An 18,225-nucleotide genomic window follows, 5' to 3' on the forward strand; every position below is an offset into this window, starting at 1 on the left:
GGCACGTGGGATCTTCCCGGACCGGGGCGCGAACCCGCGTCCCCCGCATCGGCAGGCGGACTCTCAACCACTGCGCCACCAGGGGAGCTCTAGCCCATGTTTTAACGAGCCCCGCAGGTGACTGTGAGGCAGGCTTAGGTGAGAACTGTCCCCCCCACAGGTTCACACCTACATCATCAGCTACCTGAAGAAAGAGATGCCCTCCGTGTTTGGGAAGGAGAACAAGAAGAAACAGCTGATCCTCAAGTTGCCCGTCATCTTTGCCAAGATTCAGCTGGAGCATCACATATCTCCCGGCGACTTCCCGGACTGCCAGAAGATGCAGGTGGGAGGCCGCCCAGGAGGAAGGCCGCAGGGGTGATGTGACGGGAAGCTTGGCTTCCATGCGCTCCAGGATGGGACCTGGAAAACTAGAGGGATGGATGGCAGGTTTCTGAAAGCACTTCCCACAAATGATTCTGTGCGAGCGTGGTTTTGTGAATTAAGGGAGTGAACAGGAAACCCAAAGCAACTGTGGCTTAGTTAGGATAGAAGTTTATTTCTCTCCTTCATAAATGTCCTGCAATATGGTCCAGGGCTGGTTTGGTGCTTTACAGAGCCAGGGACCCAGTCTCCTTCTGTCTTAATTCTCCTCCAAGTCTGGCCTCCAGTCCCAAGAACCTCCTCATGGTACAAAACGGCTGTGGAAACTCCAGCCATTGTGTCTGCATTACGGCCAGCAAGAAGAGGAGGAGGAGCGGGGCGGGAGGGGAAGCTAATGGTACAGTCTCTCTCTTTAAGAACACTTACTAGAACAGTGCTGTCCAATAGTACGTTCTATGGTGACTTTCTATGCCGTGCAGTCCAATGTGGTAGCCACTAGCCACATTAAAACTGAAATTTTAGGTTTTAATTTTAACTAATTTAAATTTAAATAACCACATGTGGCTACTGTATTGAACAGGGCAATTCTAGAGTTGCGTGTGCAACTTGTGCTGACATCCAGTTGGCTAGAACTTAGTCACATGGCCACAGCTGCTGCAAGGGAAGCTGGGAAGTGTCGTCTTTTCTCTAGGTGGCCAGATGCCCAGGTAACATTCAGGGATTCCATACTGAGGAAGAAAGGAAGATGGATATCGGGGGATAACCGGAGGCTCCTCACATGTCCAGGCCTAGGATTAACCGGTGTCGGGGAAAGCACTGGGTCTGGGTGTGGCAGCCTGGGGTAAATGAAGAGCCACAGGAGGTGGGCAGGGCAGGAGTGACCAATGGACGTGGGGACAGAGGTCCAGGCTCAGGCATGGAGGCGAGGACTTAGCGCCCCTAGCCCAGGCTCTGTTTTGAGGTTGTGTCAGGCTGATACTGAAAGCCTGTGACCTTTAGGTCTTAGAGATTTCTAGTCCAATACTGAAGGATTATAATAGAGTGAATTTCCCCTTGGTCACTGACTAGCTCTGTGAACCTGGTCAAGTCACTTAACTTTTCTGAGCCTCCGTTTCTTCAACTGGAAAATCGGCATCCTGACAGTATCTACCTTGGATGCTTAACTGGCTAGTGTTCGCGACTTCCTTAGACAGTGTCTGGCACAGAGTTTGGGCCGAATCAAGGTTTCTCAGCCTCCACACTCCTGACATTGGGGGCCAGGTAATTCTTCCTTGTAGGGGGTGTCCTGTGCATCGCAGGCTGTTTAGCAGCATCCCTGGCCTCTATTCACCACATGCCACTAGCACCCCCGAGTTGTGACAATCAAAAATGTCTCCAGATATTGCCCACTGTCCCCTGGGGGACACCATCATCCCTGGTTGAGAGCCGCTGGGCTAGATAAAGAGCAGCTGTGAATACGACGCTGCCACTTATCGGGCACTTCATCCAGATGAATTCATTTAGCCTTTCCCACCTCCCAATGAGGGGAGTGCTAGTTCTCAACCTGTTTTACAAATCTGGAAACTGACAGGGAAACCAGAGAGGGCAAGTCACTTGACTGAGGACACACAGCTCCCAAGTGGCAGAGCTGGGTTGGAACCTGGGCAGCCTGGCCCTGGAGCCCTCCCTACTCATCACCATTAATCACACCCCCGTCTCTTTGTGGTCATGATCAGTGGAGCTCCCTGCCTTGGCTCTGGAAATTAATGTGGTGCTGCGACATGGATCGGTCTTTGCTGCAACTCTTGTGGTGCAATCGCTTTAACAGCTGCACGTGTGAGGAGCAGCGTCAACCACAAACCCAGCCCTGCAGCGGCTCTAGCACCAGATGACTTCTTGCCCCGGGGGTGGGGGGTCGTCCCAGGATCTCCTGATGACCTGTGCATCCCAAACCTCACCTCCAAATATGGAGCAAGCCGCTTAGCCCTTCCGGTGTGGTGGGGTAACAGAGCCAGCAGGGTGGCAGGAGCTGCATTTTCTCAACTTGCGTTATGGTGGGGACGCTGACTGGGCAGCTGGGGTGCCGTAGAGGGTGGACAGGACTGAGGGCTGACGGGTGTGCTCGGCTAAAGCCGTGGCTGATGTCAAAATGTTGAAATCCTTCTCTACCAGCTGGTGAAAGGCTGCTGCTCTCCCTACTGTCCAGGGATTCTGGGGTCATGCCCGGCACCGGGTGGGGCGGGGGGCACCGTGGGACCTTGCTGCCCAAGTCTCTTCTGAGTGGTGGGTACCCAAGCGGATTGGGGTGTTCAGATAATCAAATACTTCTGCACCTCTCTGTCAAGAGCCGCCCAAGTGTCCCGGACCCAGCACGGGGCTGGGGTGGGGGGGGGCTTCGGGATGGTGCCCCCTGACTTCTCTGCGTTCCCCTTCCCACAGGAGCTGCTGATGGCTCACGACTTCACCAAGTTCCACTCGTTGAAGCCGAAGCTGCTGGAGGCGCTGGATCAGATGCTGACCCACAACATCGCCAAGCTCATGCCCCTACTCCGGCAGGAGGAGCTGGAAAGCACGGATGTGGGCGTGCAGGGGGGCGCTTTCGAGGGCACCCACATGGGCCCCTTCGTGGAGCGGGGGCCCGACGAGGCCCTGGAGGACGGCGAGGAGGGCTCGGATGATGAGACCGAGTGGGTGGTGACCAAGGACAAGTCCAAATATGATGAGATCTTCTACAACCTGGCGCCGTCCGATGGCAAGCTGAGCGGCACCAAGGTCAAGACCTGGATGGTGGGTACCAAGCTCCCCAACTCTGTGCTGGGCCGCATCTGGAAGCTAAGCGATGTTGACCGAGACGGCATGCTGGACGACGAGGAGTTCGCCCTGGCCAGCCACCTCATCGAGGCCAAGCTCGAGGGCCACGGGCTACCTAGCAACCTGCCTCGCCGCCTGGTGCCCCCTTCCAAGCGGCGCCACAAGGGCTCCGCCGAGTGAGCCAGCCGCTGCCTGCCGGCCCTTCCCCCCTCTTGCCCTGCTGTGGCTCCCCAGCTCCGAATGGCTGCGCGCACCTCCCCACCCCGGCCACGTGCACCCTGCCTGCCCACTCTCGCAGCTGTAAGGCTGGGGGTCCCTCCTGCCCCCCACTGCCAGACAGTGGGGACCAGGGGAGGGGCGAGGCTTCTCTGCCCACCCTTCACACCTCCACCCTCACGGACACTTAGCACATCATTCCGACACTAATACACACACACACACACACACACACACACACACACTCACACAGAAGCATCCATCCATGCATCATTCATTCAAATATTTGTTTGAGCACCTACTATGTTCAGGGCTCCTTCTAGGCACTGGGGGTTACAGCAGAGAGCAAAACAGACGCATCTATATGACCTCATGGAGCTGCCATTCTCAGGAGAGATCACCTACAGAGTCACTCAGACATACAGAGACACACACCCAGGCCTGACCCGTCTGATCCCTGAGTCTGAGCAGGACCCCTCATAAGCGAGCGGCCACTTGGTTGAAATGACTAACAGAGGGGTCCCCTTGCCCTGCTTCCTCTTGCCCAGCCAGGTGGGGACCCTCCACCCCATGGTGTCCTCAGGTCTTGGGACCACTGGGGGCTCAGGGGGGAGACACACCTCCTACTTCCTCGGCTGGACCCCCTCAGCCCCTCCCCCCAGTTCCTGCCACACCCCTGTCCTCAGGTCTTGGGACCACTGGGGGCTCAGGGGGGAGACACACCTCCTACTTCCTCGGCTGGACCCCCTCAGCCCCCCCCCCATTTCCTGCCACACCCCTTTCTTTAAGAAGGATCCTCTGCAGACCCCCAGGCCTGACCCGTCTGATCCCTGAGTCTGAGCAGGACCCCTCATAAGCGAGCGGCCACTTGGTTGAAATGACTAACAGAGGGGTCCCCTTGCCCTGCTTCCTCTTGCCCAGCCAGGTGGGGACCCTCCACCCCATGGTGTCCTCAGGTCTTGGGACCACTGGGGGCTCAGGGGGGAGACACACCTCCTACTTCCTCGGCTGGACCCCCTCAGCCCCTCCCCCCAGTTCCTGCCACACCCCTTTAAGAAGGATCCTCTGCAGACCAAAAACCGCCTTCCATCCCTGCTCCTCCCAGAAGGCGTCCACTCTGAGGCCTTTCTGTCCTCCAATCACCTGCCCTGGATTGATAGCCCAGCCTGCTCCCCCCACCTCAGCTGGTGGTCCGAATTTTAGACTGCTGGGGCACAGCCTCTCGGCCCACCATCAGTTCATATTTAAGTGGAGCCCCTGCCAGATAGGCCCCAGGACGTTATTTTAGTCCCCTTTTCCGGGACGTCGTGGGGGGAGGGGCTCTTGGTGCTACAACCCTCTCTCCCCTCCCCTAAAGGGATCTCTCACCCCCCCTACACACACACCTTTTCCTGCCTTCACTACGTATTAGTGCTTGACCCTGGTGGGGGACCACACGGAAAAGATGGCGAAGAGCGAAACAGATGGGGACGATGCCCCCTCCAGGGTTCTCGCTGGGATTCCCACACCCATCACCCCTCACCCCGTGCCTGGGAGGGGACGGTGAACGTAATAGCGTTCCCACAGTGCAAATAAAGCCATGGCTTCTTTCCCTGGGGGCGTCAGGCTGTCTTGGGATGGGTTAGAGGTGGGGATCGCTCTCCCCCACAAACCCCCTGGGGAAGGAGAGCCCTGGGTAGGACTTCAGGGGGGTACTCTCCAAGCTCTCAGGGGCAGAGGTGGAGGCCATGACTCACTGCTGCGGGAGCCTGCTGACTCAGGCCTGGGCTGGGGACCAGACTGACATATTTTCCGAAGAAAAGTTACTCTGAGGCCCTCCCTCCGGGACATCCCTCCCTCCAACCTCCTGCCGCGGGGGCCTGGGAACCAAGCCCTGGGCCGTGGGGATGTGTGTATGTGTGTGCGTGCGTGCCAACTTGGTTACAAGGCGCCCCGGTCCTCCTCCCTGCCCGCCGACGTCCACCCACACAACCTGGGTACACAGCTCCTGACACGTAACGCCGAGGACGAGCGGGCTCCTGGAGGGGGAGGAGGTGATGCTACCCATCAGGACCACCAAAGTGTGCGCACGCGCTCGCTCACGCCCGGGGGGATCCCCGCTCGTGGTCCCGCCGACTCACACCCAAGGCCACACCCACGGCCCCCGGGACACGCTGGCCTCGCGCCCTCCTCGCCCACGCGCCCCCGGTGGCGCGGCTCCCGGCGCCCCCTGGTGGACACACGAGAGCTAGGCTGGCCGATCGCTGAAACCCCTGCCCCAGGTGGTGGGTGATCAGGTCTCCAGGGCCAAATCCCGGGCCTGTCACCTTCCCCAGGCCGAGTTCCGCTGTGTGAACCCCCGCGTGGCGCCTTCCTTCTCTGTGCCTTTTTCCTTTTCGAGTGGAGAACGGCCTTATGAGGCTCTCGATCCCTACGGATGGTTGCCAGGGCCCAAGGGCATCCGAGCTCACTTCCTTATTTGTAAACAGCATAGATTAACTGATTCTAAGATAAAGTCTCAGGGGGCGAGGTAATAACAATAGTTAACATTTAGATCCCGGCACAATCTTAAGGGTTTTGTATATATTACCTTGTTTAATCTCCAGAATAACCTATGAGGCAGATGAACCATTATCGCCCCCATTTTACGGATGAAGCAACTGAGGCACAACTATGTAGCTTACCCAAGATTAATGATTCTGAGCCTGTGCTTCTAGGGTTCTAATAATGTATGTTTCTAACATTTCTCGCACGTAATGTTCTGTGCTCCCAACCTCGACATTCCGAAAACTCTGATTTCCAAGATTCTAGGGTTGGAATATTGACAGGTCAAACGTTCTGAGACTGGAAAGTCTCGTGTGCCGAATCTGCCACTGACGGGTATAACTTTTCTTTTTCAAAAAAACTAGGGCTTCCCTGGTGGTGCGGTGGTTGAGGGTCCGCCTGCCGATGCAGGAGACGCGGGTTCGTGCCCCGGTCCGGGAAGATCCCACGTGCCGCGGAGCGGCTGGGCCCGTGAGCCATGGCCGCTGAGCCTGCGCGTCCGGAGCCTGTGCTCCGCAAGGGAGAGGCCACAGCAGTGAGAGGCCCGTGTACCGCAAAAAAAACACACCAAAAACTAGATTTTTAAAAAATTCAACAAATTAAAAATGATACTCAGATTTAAAAAGTATTCCTAGGCGGCCGGGAAAGGTATTTCGCCTAGGGCTAGAGCCCCAAACCTACAACCTGGGGCGGGCCGGAATCTGCAGAAGAGGGAGGAGCCATTTTTCCTTTACCAAGATAGTAGCCTCCCCGCCCCTTTGCGGCTCCAGCCACCCTACCAAGATGGCGGCAGCCGGAAGTGCGTCACTGGAGGGGGCGGGATTTCTGCGTGCGCATGCCCCAAACAGGATTTCCGGCCGCCGGAGGCCAAGTTCTTCCTTTAACAAGATGGCGGTGGGAAGTGGTGGTGGTCGTGGCGGGCAGTGCTCGAAAAGCGAGGCCGATTCTGGCTTCCTGGGCCTGAGGCCCACTTCGGTGGACCCGGCGCTGAGGCGGCGACGGCGAGGCCCAAGAAATAAGAAGCGGGGCTGGCGGCGGCTCGCTCAGGAGCCGCTGGGATTGGAGGTCGATCAGTTCCTGGAGGACGTGCGGCTGCAGGAGCGCACGAGCGGGTGAGTGGGGCGGGACTGCGGGCAGCTGGGCCAAGTTCTGTGTGGCGGGGTGAGAGGCCGAGCTGCCTGGGGGGACTTCCGGGGGCCTGGGAACCCCTGTCCGGCACCGCTGGGGATGCCGAGGGGAGGGACTGGGAACTCCGGGTGACAGCCTGGGGGACTTGATAGGGTCACCGGGTACAAGACGCCCAGTTAAATTAGAATCCACGTAAACCACAAACCTTTTTCTGCTATCAGTATGTACCATGCACTCAGCCTAGTTTAGTGTGTTTTAAGTAGTAAATTCTGCAAACTGGAGGGAGGGTCTCTGGCCTGGAGGGGTCCCAGGCGGGAAGATCGTACTTGAATGAGCATAACAGGAAAGCTGAGCCCGGAGAGGTTAAACCTGCTCCTTCCGCAGCTTCCTGCTCCTCTCCCCAACATTGTATGGCTGATATTCTGAATTTCCACCTCCCAGTGGCTTGATATCAGAGGCCCCCGATGAAAAACTCTTCTTCGTGGACACTGGCTCCAAGAATGAAGGTGAGGAAGGGTTTTTGTGGCGGGTGTATGGCGATGATGAGTCCTTATTTAGTGAGGCTCCCTCAGCCTCTAAAAGGATCTGTGTTAATGACGTGGCTTGGGTGGCAAACACCTGAAAAAAAAGGTCTTTACTATATAAACAAGAGGACCTGGGATGAACAGAAAGCAAGTTAGGGATTATCCTAAAGAACTCATTTTTTTTTTCTGAGGTTTCAGAGAGGTCTCAATGCCCAGAGAATCCAGTCGGGATCTGCCTTGTTGAGTAGATAATCATAAATCAGGAGGTCTTCGTTAATTTGCAGAAAACCAGGTCAAGGACATGCTGTAAGGAATCATACCTGATTTACTCAATAAGATGTTTGTTCTTTAATGAGAACGAAAGGATCAACTTGAATAAGAGACTCCTCTTGACCTGCTTGCTTTAATTTGCCAAAATGCAGGGTCGGGACCTTCTAAAACAAGTGGAGGAGAAGCAAGTTAGGGTTTGCTTCAGTGAGTAATAAGGTTTACTGTCAATACCAGGAAAAACAGATGAAGAATGAGCGATTTGTTTTAAGGAGGGGCTAGAAAAGCTAAGGGGTCCATTTTAACGGGAAAGCCGATAGCTTTAATGAGCAAAACGTCAGGCTGCTGTAACAGCAGGATGGCCTTTATTAGCATGTATGAGATCAGTCAAGGGATCTGGTCTAAGGGAAATGAAAGGACCTCTTGGGGGAGAGCGGTCTTTGAGTGAGCAGGTAAGGAAGGGGTATTGAAGAGGTCGACTTTCACAGGAGTGAGGAGATCTGCTCTGTGAACAGAAGGTTGAGGCAGGGAGCTGCCCTGGTGAACAGGCGAGGAAGTAGTTACAGATTCTGCTTTAGATTAAAAAAAAAAAAAAAAAGTAGAAGGATAACAGCGATTGCGTGCTTTCACGGGTGATCACTGTGCTGTGGAATCTTGAAATACAATGGACCCTTGAACAATGCAGGGGTCGGGGGCACGGACGTTCCATGGGGTCAAAAGTCCACGTGTAATTTGTAGTCGGCCCTCTGTACCTTGGTTCCACATCTGTGGATTCAACTAACTGCAGATCGTGTGTTCCTGTAGTATTTGCTATTGAAACAAATCCTGGTATAAGTGGACTCTCGCAGTTCAAACCCATGTTGTTCGACAGTCAGCTGCAATTATTGGGTTGGCCAAAAAGTTTGTTTGGGTTTTTCCGTAAGATGTTATGGCAAACCCCGAACGACGTTTTTGGTCAACCCAGTACATCTCCGCCTGATCCTGTGAGGTAGGCATTAAACCTCATTTTGGCAGCACAGAGGAGCAAAGTCACTTTCATGAGGTCCCTTAGCAAATGGAAGGATACGGATTTCATCCTAGTATGTTTTGTTCTAGAGTTCTTTTTACTATTAGGCTTTAGAAGTAAAAGCAGAAAATTCTGTTGTGCTAAGAATTGGCCGTCTTGGGTCCTGAGCCCAGCTCCCTGGGCCTCATGTCGCCTGACCACCTGCTTTCTTCCTTGTTAGCATTAATCGTTCTGTGGCCTCTTCCCTGTTGCCTCTGGAAGCCCCTCGTCTGCAGGGCTGTGGGTCTGACTCCTCTGTGTCCCCAGCACAGGGCTGCCTCCAGCTGGCCCAGGAAATGGGTGTGGTGTGGGGAGTCACAGCTTGGGCACCCTGGGCCCTGCCCTTGCGGAGGCCTCTTTGCTCAGGTGGGAGCCTAGGGTCAGCCTGGGGCCTCCAGGTCTGTACTGGGATGCAGGTCTCCAGGGGAGCCGGAATGAGGGGAGTGGGAAGTTGGTCTTGGGTAGTGAGGAGGCCTGAGGCCTTAATTCTTTCCTTTCTCCCACCCCCAGGGCTGAACAAGAAGAGGACCAAAGGTCAGAAGAGGTCGCTGCTTCTCAAGAAACCCCTTCGGATCGACCTCATCCTAGAGAACACATCCAAGGTCCCTGCACCCAAAGAGTGAGTGTCCCACCACCCCCAGACCCTCCTTCTCCTCTGGTTCTGGCCTCACGCTCTTCTGTGCAGGCCCTACTCACTTCCTGACCCTAAAGGAATTCTGGGGAGGGAGGGTGATAGGTGAAGGGCACTGGAGGGGAGGATGGGGTCGGATTTGCGCTTTGGAGAGCGGATTGGAGGCAGTGAGGCGGGGGCCAGGGTGCGGTGGCTGGGCAGGTGAGGATGGGCCTGGACGTGGCCGAGGGCTCTGGGGATGGAAGGGAGGGCTGGGTGGGCAGCCACGGCCAGGGGATGGGTCAGGCAGGGCTTAGTGACTGACCCCTGAAGTGGGGGTGGGGCGTGGATGGCCGATGGGGCGGACAGTGGAGCGATGCCGAGGTTGGTTGTGAAATGGTGTGTGAGGTCCCTGGGAGCCATCCAGGGCAAGGACCCCAGGGGCTCTCGTGTGGTCAGGTCTGGGGCTCAGGAGAGAGGCCTGTGCTGGGGGCCGACATGGGGAGATGGTCTCTGAAGCTGCTGGATCGAGCGAGGAGTAGGAGAAGCCTGAGGAGGCCCCCTGTGGAGGGAGGAGGTGCTGGGACGCCTGGCGGGGGCAGGGGAGCCCGCCTCACCCGCTGCGCCTGTGCCGCCTCTCCCCGGCCCAGCGTCCGCGCCCACCAGGTCCCCAACGCCAGGAAGCTCAGGCGGAAGGAGCAGCTGTGGGAGCGGCTGGCAGAGCAGGGCAAACTGCCGCGGGAGGTGCGCAGGGCTCAGGCCCGGCTCCGCCACCCTCCTGCTGCGGCCGGAGCCACGCCCGGGCCCCAGGACATGGCTGAGCGGCCCTTCTACGACCTTTGGGTCAAAGACAGTGAGTGTCCCTGCCGCCGCCGCCGCCGCGCGCCGCGTCTGGGGGGCGCCCTGCGGGGTTGCTTGGAGGGTCTTCGGCGAGTCGGGCGTCTTGAAGCGGCACCGTGCTCCCGCTCGTGGCCCCTTCCCGAGCGGGCCGGCTCCTGCCCCTCCCTCCGCCTGGGGCCTCTCCTGCTTCCTGGACCCCGTCCACATGCTCCTCTGCCTGGCATTCGAAGCCCTTTGGGGTCTGAGAGTCAGTCCTTCCCGGGCCTTCTTCCAGTCAGTGCTTCGGTGCCATCCTAAGGGAGGAGGGCCGGGAGGGAGCCCCTCAGGGCCCCGATGTTCCCCCAGCAGCCGCCCCTCGCTGCCTCCGCAGACCCTCTGGACCGGCCCTTGGAGCAGCAGGACCCTTTTTTCCTGGAGCAGACCAAGAAGAAAGGTGTGAAGGTGAGAATTCGTCAGAAGGGCGTCCTGGGTGATAGGGCTCAGAGCGCGGGGCTGGGGAGCGTTCAGGCTGTAGAGCCTCAGCGTCAGAGCCCGACCGTCCTGTGACCGGGAACCCACTTGCTGGAGCCAGGCAGGCAGTGGCAGGTCAGTGGGACATGCTTCAGGGAGATGAGGGAAACCTTCACTGGGAAAGTAAGTTGTTACTAAGGGGCCGGAGACCTGGTGTAGCGAGCGAGCCTGCAGAGGTGGGAGTGCAGAGCCTCCAGCGAGGGCGGGGCTGTAGGGTGTGGAGGCCCGCTGGTCGGGGCTGGGAGAAGGCTGCGAGAGCCCACTTCGGGCTGTGGGCTTTTATCCTAAGTGCTTTTGCACACTGGAGAGGTGGGATTGTGGGATGCTCTGAGGAGGTGGGACAGGTGGGGGCGGGCACCCCAGCACGGGGGTGAAGGGGGTGACCCAAGGCAAGTCCTCGGGCAGAAGCACCTAGCCTGGCGGGCAGTTGGCTGTGGGGAGGGGCGGGGGCGACGCCCAGGCTTCTGCTGTAGACTGGAGGCCTTTGCTGGGGTGGAGGCCAGCCGGGCGGGGACGCGCCAAGTCCAGACGGGGAGATGCTGCTCAGAGCTGAGCGTGCACTCGGGTCCCCGGGGGTTTGTTAACGTGTAGGTTCTGGTCAGCGGGTTTCAGCTGAGCCCGGGGCCCTGCGTTGCTCCCAAGCTCCCGGGGGCGCAGGGCTACACTCTTTGAGCGTCCGTCAGCCCTTGTCTGCGGTGTCCTGCGCTGACAGACACAGAACCCCACGTCCTCTGCCGAGCACAGCTGCCGACCTCAGTGATGGCCTGACGACCGTACCATACGGTTTTGCAAGTGTCACCCCTCCCCACCGCTCTGGCGACAGGGACCCTACTCAGGAAAGACAAGCGGAGTCCCTGCGTGCTCGTCCTGGGGTCGCTGCGCCCGCGGTACCAGCTGTGCATCGTTCCGGATGCCGCAGGCACCGCCCAGCCTGAAGGCCGTGTGCCGTGCTGAGGCCTCTGCCGCCTCCCGGGCCCGGGGTCCTAGCACTTGTGGGAGCTTAGTCGTGGCGCTCCCGGGCCTTACCCTGCCTTGGTCTTGTCCTCCTCCAGCGGCCGCAGCATCTCCACACCAAGCCCTCCCAGGCGCCTGCCGTGGAGGTGACGCCCGCGGGAGCTTCCTACAACCCATCCTTTGAGGACCACCAGGTACGCCGCCCCGCCAGGCCTCTCACTCGGTGCTTGGCCACTTGGTCGGCATGCCCTCCCAGGGCTCGTGGTCCAGTCGGCGAGACAGACCTGTTCCCGGACAGTGATGACCCAGAGTGGGCAGGGCTGGGACGAAAGGGCACGGGGGGGCATCAGAGCCGGCCTTGGGGGTCAGGGAGGAGGGGGCAGCAGAGCTGAGACTGGGGGCAGTTTGTTAGGGTAAGAGAGGAAGGAAGGGGGGTGTTCCAGTCGGAGGGAACAGCATGTGCAAAGGCCCAGAGGTGGGTGAGACCGTGGCACCTTTCAGGAACTCTGTGAGACATAAACGCAAAAGGCTTTCAACCGTTGGCAACAAAACATGTGACCGAGTAAGCTTTGTGCAAGGGTGAAGGTAGTTTAACCACAGGAAAAGCTGGTGGTAAGAGTCAGTGTTTATCTCACAGACATCTGTTGGGTACAGATGTCACGAACAGAGAGAGGACAGACCCCCGCCCTCTGGGAGCTCAGGTTCCCGGAGAGAAATCGAGGTCACTGATTAGACGCAGGTGCTGCTGTGACTGTTGCTCAGCGTTGTTCACCGTGAGACAGACTCTTACCTGACTAGGGGCAGGGGCCACGTCCCTCTCCCGGGGAACAGCACCTGTGGGAGCAAACAGCGCCGCGCGAAACATCGCGAGGACGAGGCCGGCCACAGGCAGAGGAGGCTGCTCGCAGGGGCTGTTGCTCCCGGGGAGATGTTGTCTTTTTCTTTTTTTTTTTTTTTAAACATAGTTGCTTTATCAAGATATAATTTCCATGCGTGTGATTCATCCGCCTACAGGACACAATTCAGTGGTGTTTAGTATATGCAGAGTTGTGTGGCTGTCACTACAGTCAACTTTAGAACATTTTCATCACCCCAGGAAGAAACCTAATGCCCATCAGCCATCACCCCCCCAGTTCCCCGTTTTCCCTGGTCTCGGGCAGCCACCGCGTCTTCCTGTCTGTGTGCATGTGCTTGTTCAGGGCACTTCCTAGAAGTGGAACCCTGCAGTGTGTAGAGACCAGACTGTCCTTTAAGAGGACGGGCAGAGCAGACATGAGGCTAGGGATTAGAAGCCCCCTTTGGCCGGTGCAGGGAGGCCAGGGAGAGGAGGGGGTGCCTGGGCCGTCGAGGGGGGTGGGCTGAGCCCTGGGGTGGAGGTGCACGTGGGAGGTCAGAGGGCCGGGTCTGGAACTCCCAGGAGAGGCCTCCAGGGCCTGGGTCCTCACCTGCACCCCCGCCCCCTCCCAGACCCTGCTCCGGGCGGCCCACGAGGTGGAGCTGCAGCGGCAGAAAGCAGCCGAGAAGCTGGAGCGGCAGCTGGCCCCGCCGGCCTCGGAGCAGGCCGCCACCCCGGTGAGCCCAGGCCCGCTCGCCCACCCTCCCCGCCCGCTCCCCGCCTTGCGCCTGACCCGCCCCCTCTCCCCAGGAGTCTTCCTTCCAGGAGATGTGCCAGGGGCTGCTGGAGGAGTCGGATGGGGAAGGGGAGCTGGGCGAGGGCCAGGACGAGGGGCCCGAGGCTGGAGGAGACCGGGCCACGGGAGCAGAGGCCTCGCCCGCAGCCGTCCGCCCGGCCTCCGTGGAGAAGAAGACGGAACAGCAGCGGCGGCGGGAGAAGGCCGCCCGGAAGCTGGTGAGCACCGCGGGCTCTGGTCTGCTCGGCCCGATCCCGCAGCCTGGTTTCTCCTGCCTGCAGCCTGCTTTTTTGGGCTGTTTGGGATCCTTGAAGCTCCTTTGTCAGCTGAGACCAAGTTCCTGGCATCCTCCAGATACCTCTCTGGGCTCAGAGGATGCAGCGGGGAACACGCCAGGTCAGGGCCTGCTGCCCTGGTGATGATGTTCGGGGGTGGGAGGTGGGGAGGGTTTATGAACCACAGACAGAGAAAAACGGATAAGGAAGGTCGGTTCAGAAAACAAGCACTGGGCTTCCCTGGTGGTGCAGTGGTTAAGAATCCGCCTGCCAGTGCAGGGGACACGGGTTCGAGCCCTGGTCCGGGAAGATCCCACATGCCGCGGAGCAACTAAGCCCGTGCGCCACAGCTGCTGAGCCCGCTCTCTAGAGCCCGCGAGCCACAACTACTGAGCCCGCGTGCCACAACTAATGAAGCCCGTGTGCCTAGAGCCCAAGCTCTGCAGTAAGAGAAGCCACCGCCATGAGAAGCCCGCACACCGCAACGAAGAGTAGCCCCTGCTCGCCGCGACTAGAGAAAGCCCATGCACAGCAACGAAGATCCAATGCAGCCAAAAACAAATAAATACATTTTTTTTTAAAAAGATAAGAAAACAAGCGCTGTGGAGAAGCAGCTGCTGTGACCTGGGAGCAGGTGGAGGAAAGGCCCCCCAGGGCGGGGTGGTGCTCGGCCTGGCCCCTGACCTCGCCCATCCCCGCAGAGGGTGCAGCAGGCTGCGGCGCGGGCCGCGCGGCTTCGGCACCAGGAGGTCTTCAGGCTGCGCGGGATCAAGGTGCAGGTGGCACAGCGGCTGGCGGAGCTGGCTCGACAGCGGGAGCGGCGGCAGGCACGGCGGCTGGCAGAGGCGGACAGACCCCGCCGGCTGGGGCGGCTCAAGTGAGGCCCGGGCGGGGGCTCCCTGGGAGGCTGGGAGGGGTCCAGATCCCCCATCTGGTGCCTTCCTATCTTTGCTCAAGCTGGGTCTCTCCTGGGAGACCGTCTCTTTCCCCCGGAGTTCTGTGTTCTCAACCCCCCTGCCCGGCCTCTTGTTCCCAGAGGGGTCTTTGGCCCTGTGTCCTGGGCCAGGCTGACCCCCCACCCCCCGGACGCCCCGCATTCCCCAGGTATCAGGACCCCGACATTGATGTGCAGCTCAGCTCGGAGCTGTGTGACTCGCTCAGGACCCTGAAGGTACTTGTCGGGCTGGGGGGCTGGGGGGCTGGGGGGAGGCGCCCGTGCCCGGTGATGATGCCCATCCTTGCTCCCCATGTCCCCCGGGGACCGTGGGCGACATCATGGCTGCCCCCGGCTGGGCTGGTTGGGCTGATGCCTGGGGGCTGAGGGCACGGGGTCCCTGGGGGCGAGGGGCCGAGTGATGGGTAGTTGCAGCCTGGGGCCCTCAGAAGACCGTTCCTCCTGGCCAGGTCCCATTGTAGCCCCTGGTCTCCGGGCCCCACTCTCAGCGTCTTTAGTCCCAGAAGGGTCTTCCTAAAGCTCAAAATAGACCCTGTTCCTCCCCCGCTCGGAGCCTGCTGTGGCTCCCCAGTGCCCCCGGGAGGAAGCCCAGCTCCTCACGCAGCCACGGACCCTGTGTGGTCTGGTGCGCCGCGGGGCTCCAGCCAGCTGTACTTCTAGTGGGCCGACCGTGCACCCTTCTTCTGACTCCACCTTCTTTGCCCCTGCTTCTCCCCCTGCCGGCCACGCCCATTCCCCCTTCTCCAGCCTCCTTCGTGTTGCTTCTTCCAAACCCAGTTCGGGGCCGGCCCATGGGTCAGTACCTATCACCCCATGAGCTCAGGGCCAGGCTGAGCCCCTGGTGTATGTGAGGCCAGACTGGGGGCCTTGGCTAATGGGGGGACTGTGGGGCTGACTCCCCCCGCTACACTGGACCCTGTGGAGCGGTCAGGGCCCTGGGGTTTCTGCCTGGCACCCGCTGAGGCCGCCCTGTCCGTGTCTCGCAGCCTGAGGGCAACATCCTCCGTGACCGGTTCAAGAGCTTCCAGAGGAGAAACATGATCGAGCCTCGGGAGCGAGCCAAGTGAGAGCCGGGGGCTGCCGTGTGGGTGGGCATCAGGACCCTTCCCGCGCCGGATGGGCTTGAGGCCGCCGACTGCTCTCTTCTCCCTCCCCCAGGTTCAAGCGCAAGTACAAAGTGAAGCTGGTGGAGAAGCGGGCGTTCCGCGAGATCCAGTGAGTGGCGCCCCCCTTCTCCCCAGTGGTCTCCAGCGGTTCCGGGGCCCCTCCCAGACCCAGTCGCCGTGGCCAGTGATGGAGCGATGCTCCCTTGGCCAGGCCCGGGACAGGGTCAGCCTGCCAGAGCCACCTGACCTCAGAGTCAGGCCAGGGAGCGTCCCCGAGGAGAAATGGAAGGGCCCAAACCGGAAGAGGGGGTGGCACGTGGATGAGGATGTGGGGCCCCACCCCCCCGTCCACCCTCAGCCTCCCCTCTGTCCCCAGGTTGTAGCTGTGGCGAGATGTTGGAGCCCCCGCCCTTCAATAAAGCACCTTCTGACCAACACCTCAGGCTTCGCATGTGACTTGTCTCCCTCCTGGGGGCAGCTCTGCTGTCCCCCTTTAGCACACAGGAATGTGGGTACCAGGGCCTTCGTCTCCGTCTCCACCAAAGGCTGGTGGGAAGCCAGGGCGTGGCAGAGGGCCTGTCCAGCAGAGGCGGGGGCCGCCCCGGGCGTGAGCAGTGTCTTACAGAAGTAGGCAGAGGAGACAGGCCTGCCGCTCTTGGGTGTGGGAGAGGGGAGGGCTGCACTTGGGTTTCTGGTTGTGGGGGGTGGCCCACTGCACTGCAGGGACGGGGAGGCGGACCTTGACCGCAGGCACCTTGACTGCAGCCGTGTCACATCGTTCAGAGCAGCAGCTGACGTTTGCTGCCCGCCTATCCTTTCTCATCAGGCCCTCGCGACAGCCAGTTTAGGAGGGCTGGAATTACCTATCCCCGCCCCGTGTGGCATGTAGCATCTGTTACCTGACCGGGGATTGAACCTGCGCCCCCTGCAGTGGAAGCACAGAGTCTTAACCACTGGGCTGCCAGGCAAGTCCCCGTCCCTATCCCCCTTTTTAGGGGGCGGGAACCGCCCCGTGTGGCATGTAGCATCTGTTACCTGACCGGGGATTGAACCTGCGCCCCCTGCAGTGGAAGCACAGAGTCTTAACCACTGGGCTGCCAGGCAAGTCCCCGTCCCTATCCCCCTTTTAAAGGTGAGGAAACTGAAGTCCATGAAAGGAGGTTGATCCTCCCCCCCACCCCCCACTATAAAGGACTTTTAAAAACACTTATTCTACAAGTAATAAAGGACTGGTCTCACTGTAAGTCATTGATACGGTTCATACACATACCAAAGAAACGTGAACATCACCCTTGACCTTTGCCCTCTTCCCCACCCCCCCTTTCTATAGAAGGGGAAACTGAGGCTCCTGAAGAAGTAATTCCCTCAGTGTTACAGGAGGAAGGAGAGACCCAGAGCAGACGAGAGGGGAGAGAGGTGTTTGGGTTTTTGTTTTGTTTTTTAATATAAATTTATTTATTTATTTATCTTTGGCTGCGTTGGGTCTTCGTTGCTGTGCGCGTTGAGCAGGGGCTGCTCTTTGTTGCGGAGCACGAGCTCTAGGCGCGTGGGCTTCAGTAGTTGTGGCTCGTGGGCTCAGTAGTTGTGGCTTGCAGGCTCTAGAGCGCAGGCTCAGTAGCTGTGGCGCACGGGCTTAGTAGCTCTGTGGCATGTGGGATCTTACCGGACCGGGGCTCGAACCCGTGTCCCGCGCTTTGGCAGGCGGATTCTTAACCACTGCGCCACCAGGGAAGCCCTGCCCTCCATTCTAATCCCCTGCAGAGGTAGCCGTCTCTGCAGTTTGCTCTGAAGGGTTCCATCATGTTCCACGTGTGAGTCTGTTAAATTACATACGTATACATTGGAAAATAGAAGTGTTTTAATTTTTCTGTCTGGGATAGGATCATACCATATGTGGTTCTGTAACTTGCCATTTAGCGCATGTTGGGGAATTTATGTCTGTGTAGGGTGCGTCCTCATTCTTTTTCACAGCTGCAGAGAATTCCGCTGTACAACCGTGCTGTGATTCCACTCACCCAGGCCCATATTGCTCCTGGTGAGGCTGGAGGGGATACCTGTGTACCTGTGCCATTTCACATGTGTCTGTAGGACAAGTACTTGCAAGTGAATCTCTGGGCTACGCGGAAAGTGTATCTAAAAGGTCATTTGGATCCAGCCAAAGTGCTCTCTGCTTATAGGAGCCCCCACCTTGTTTGCTCATAGCTTTACTACGGTATGGTCTCACTATTTTTATTTTTGTTTTATTTTTATTTTATTTTATTTTAATTTAATTTTATTTTATTATTATTTTTTTTGTGTGGTATGCGGGCCTCTCACTGTGTGGCCTCTCCCGTTGCGGAGCACAGGCTCCAGATGCACAGGCTCAGCGGCCATGGCTCACGGGCCCAGCCGCTCCGCGGCACGTGGGATCTTCCCGGACCGGGGCACGAACCCGTGTCCCCCGCATCAGCAGGCGGACTCTCAACCACTACGCCACCAGGGAAGCCCT

General features: G+C 58.8%; 2 protein-coding genes and 1 non-coding gene across 4 annotated transcripts; all 3 read left to right on the plus strand.

Moving 5' to 3' along the window:
- The first annotated feature begins 165 nt into the window (after positions 1–165).
- Positions 166–4,044, plus strand: EHD2 (EH domain containing 2). Its single transcript, XM_028478006.2, has 2 exons — positions 166–325; positions 2,782–4,044. Exons 1-2 carry the CDS (start codon positions 197–199, stop codon positions 3,331–3,333), a joined length of 681 nt encoding a protein of 226 aa, XP_028333807.1. The 5' UTR covers positions 166–196; the 3' UTR covers positions 3,334–4,044.
- A 2,616-nt stretch (positions 4,045–6,660) lies between these two features.
- Positions 6,661–16,172, plus strand: NOP53 (NOP53 ribosome biogenesis factor). 2 transcript variants are annotated; one of them, XM_007102750.4, is made up of 13 exons: positions 6,661–7,004; positions 7,462–7,526; positions 9,367–9,475; positions 10,117–10,319; positions 10,677–10,747; positions 11,869–11,964; positions 13,238–13,342; positions 13,416–13,619; positions 14,378–14,553; positions 14,781–14,847; positions 15,618–15,694; positions 15,790–15,846; positions 16,114–16,172. In XM_007102750.4, exons 1-13 carry the CDS (start codon positions 6,676–6,678, stop codon positions 16,118–16,120), a joined length of 1,566 nt encoding a protein of 521 aa, XP_007102812.3. In that variant the 5' UTR covers positions 6,661–6,675; the 3' UTR covers positions 16,121–16,172. The 2 variants fall into 2 exon arrangements, with proteins under 2 accessions (XP_007102812.3, XP_007102813.3); XM_007102751.4 differs by lacking the exon at positions 16,114–16,172 and having other exon boundaries at positions 15,790–15,850.
- On the plus strand, positions 14,893–15,002 carry LOC112067340 (small nucleolar RNA SNORD23). Its single transcript, XR_002893216.1, has one exon. It is a non-coding gene; the product is annotated as a small nucleolar RNA SNORD23 (small nucleolar RNA).
- Positions 16,173–18,225: the final 2,053 nt, after the last annotated feature.

This window comes from Physeter macrocephalus, chromosome 17 (assembly GCF_002837175.3).
Source record: "Physeter macrocephalus isolate SW-GA chromosome 17, ASM283717v5, whole genome shotgun sequence".
NCBI lineage: Eukaryota > Metazoa > Chordata > Mammalia > Artiodactyla > Physeteridae > Physeter > Physeter macrocephalus.

Coding starts and splice junctions, on each gene's coding strand:
- EHD2 (XM_028478006.2), top strand. CDS start 197: ATGCCCTCCGTGTTTGGGAAGGAGAACAAGAAGAAACAGCTGATCCTC. Junction 326..2,781: donor CGGACTGCCAGAAGATGCAG/GTGGGAGGCCGC, acceptor CCCTTCCCACAG/GAGCTGCTGATGGCTCACGA.
- NOP53 (XM_007102750.4), top strand. CDS start 6,676: ATGGCGGCAGCCGGAAGTGCGTCACTGGAGGGGGCGGGATTTCTGCGT. Junction 10,320..10,676: donor CGACCTTTGGGTCAAAGACA/GTGAGTGTCCCT, acceptor CTGCCTCCGCAG/ACCCTCTGGACCGGCCCTTG. Junction 13,343..13,415: donor CGGAGCAGGCCGCCACCCCG/GTGAGCCCAGGC, acceptor CCCTCTCCCCAG/GAGTCTTCCTTCCAGGAGAT.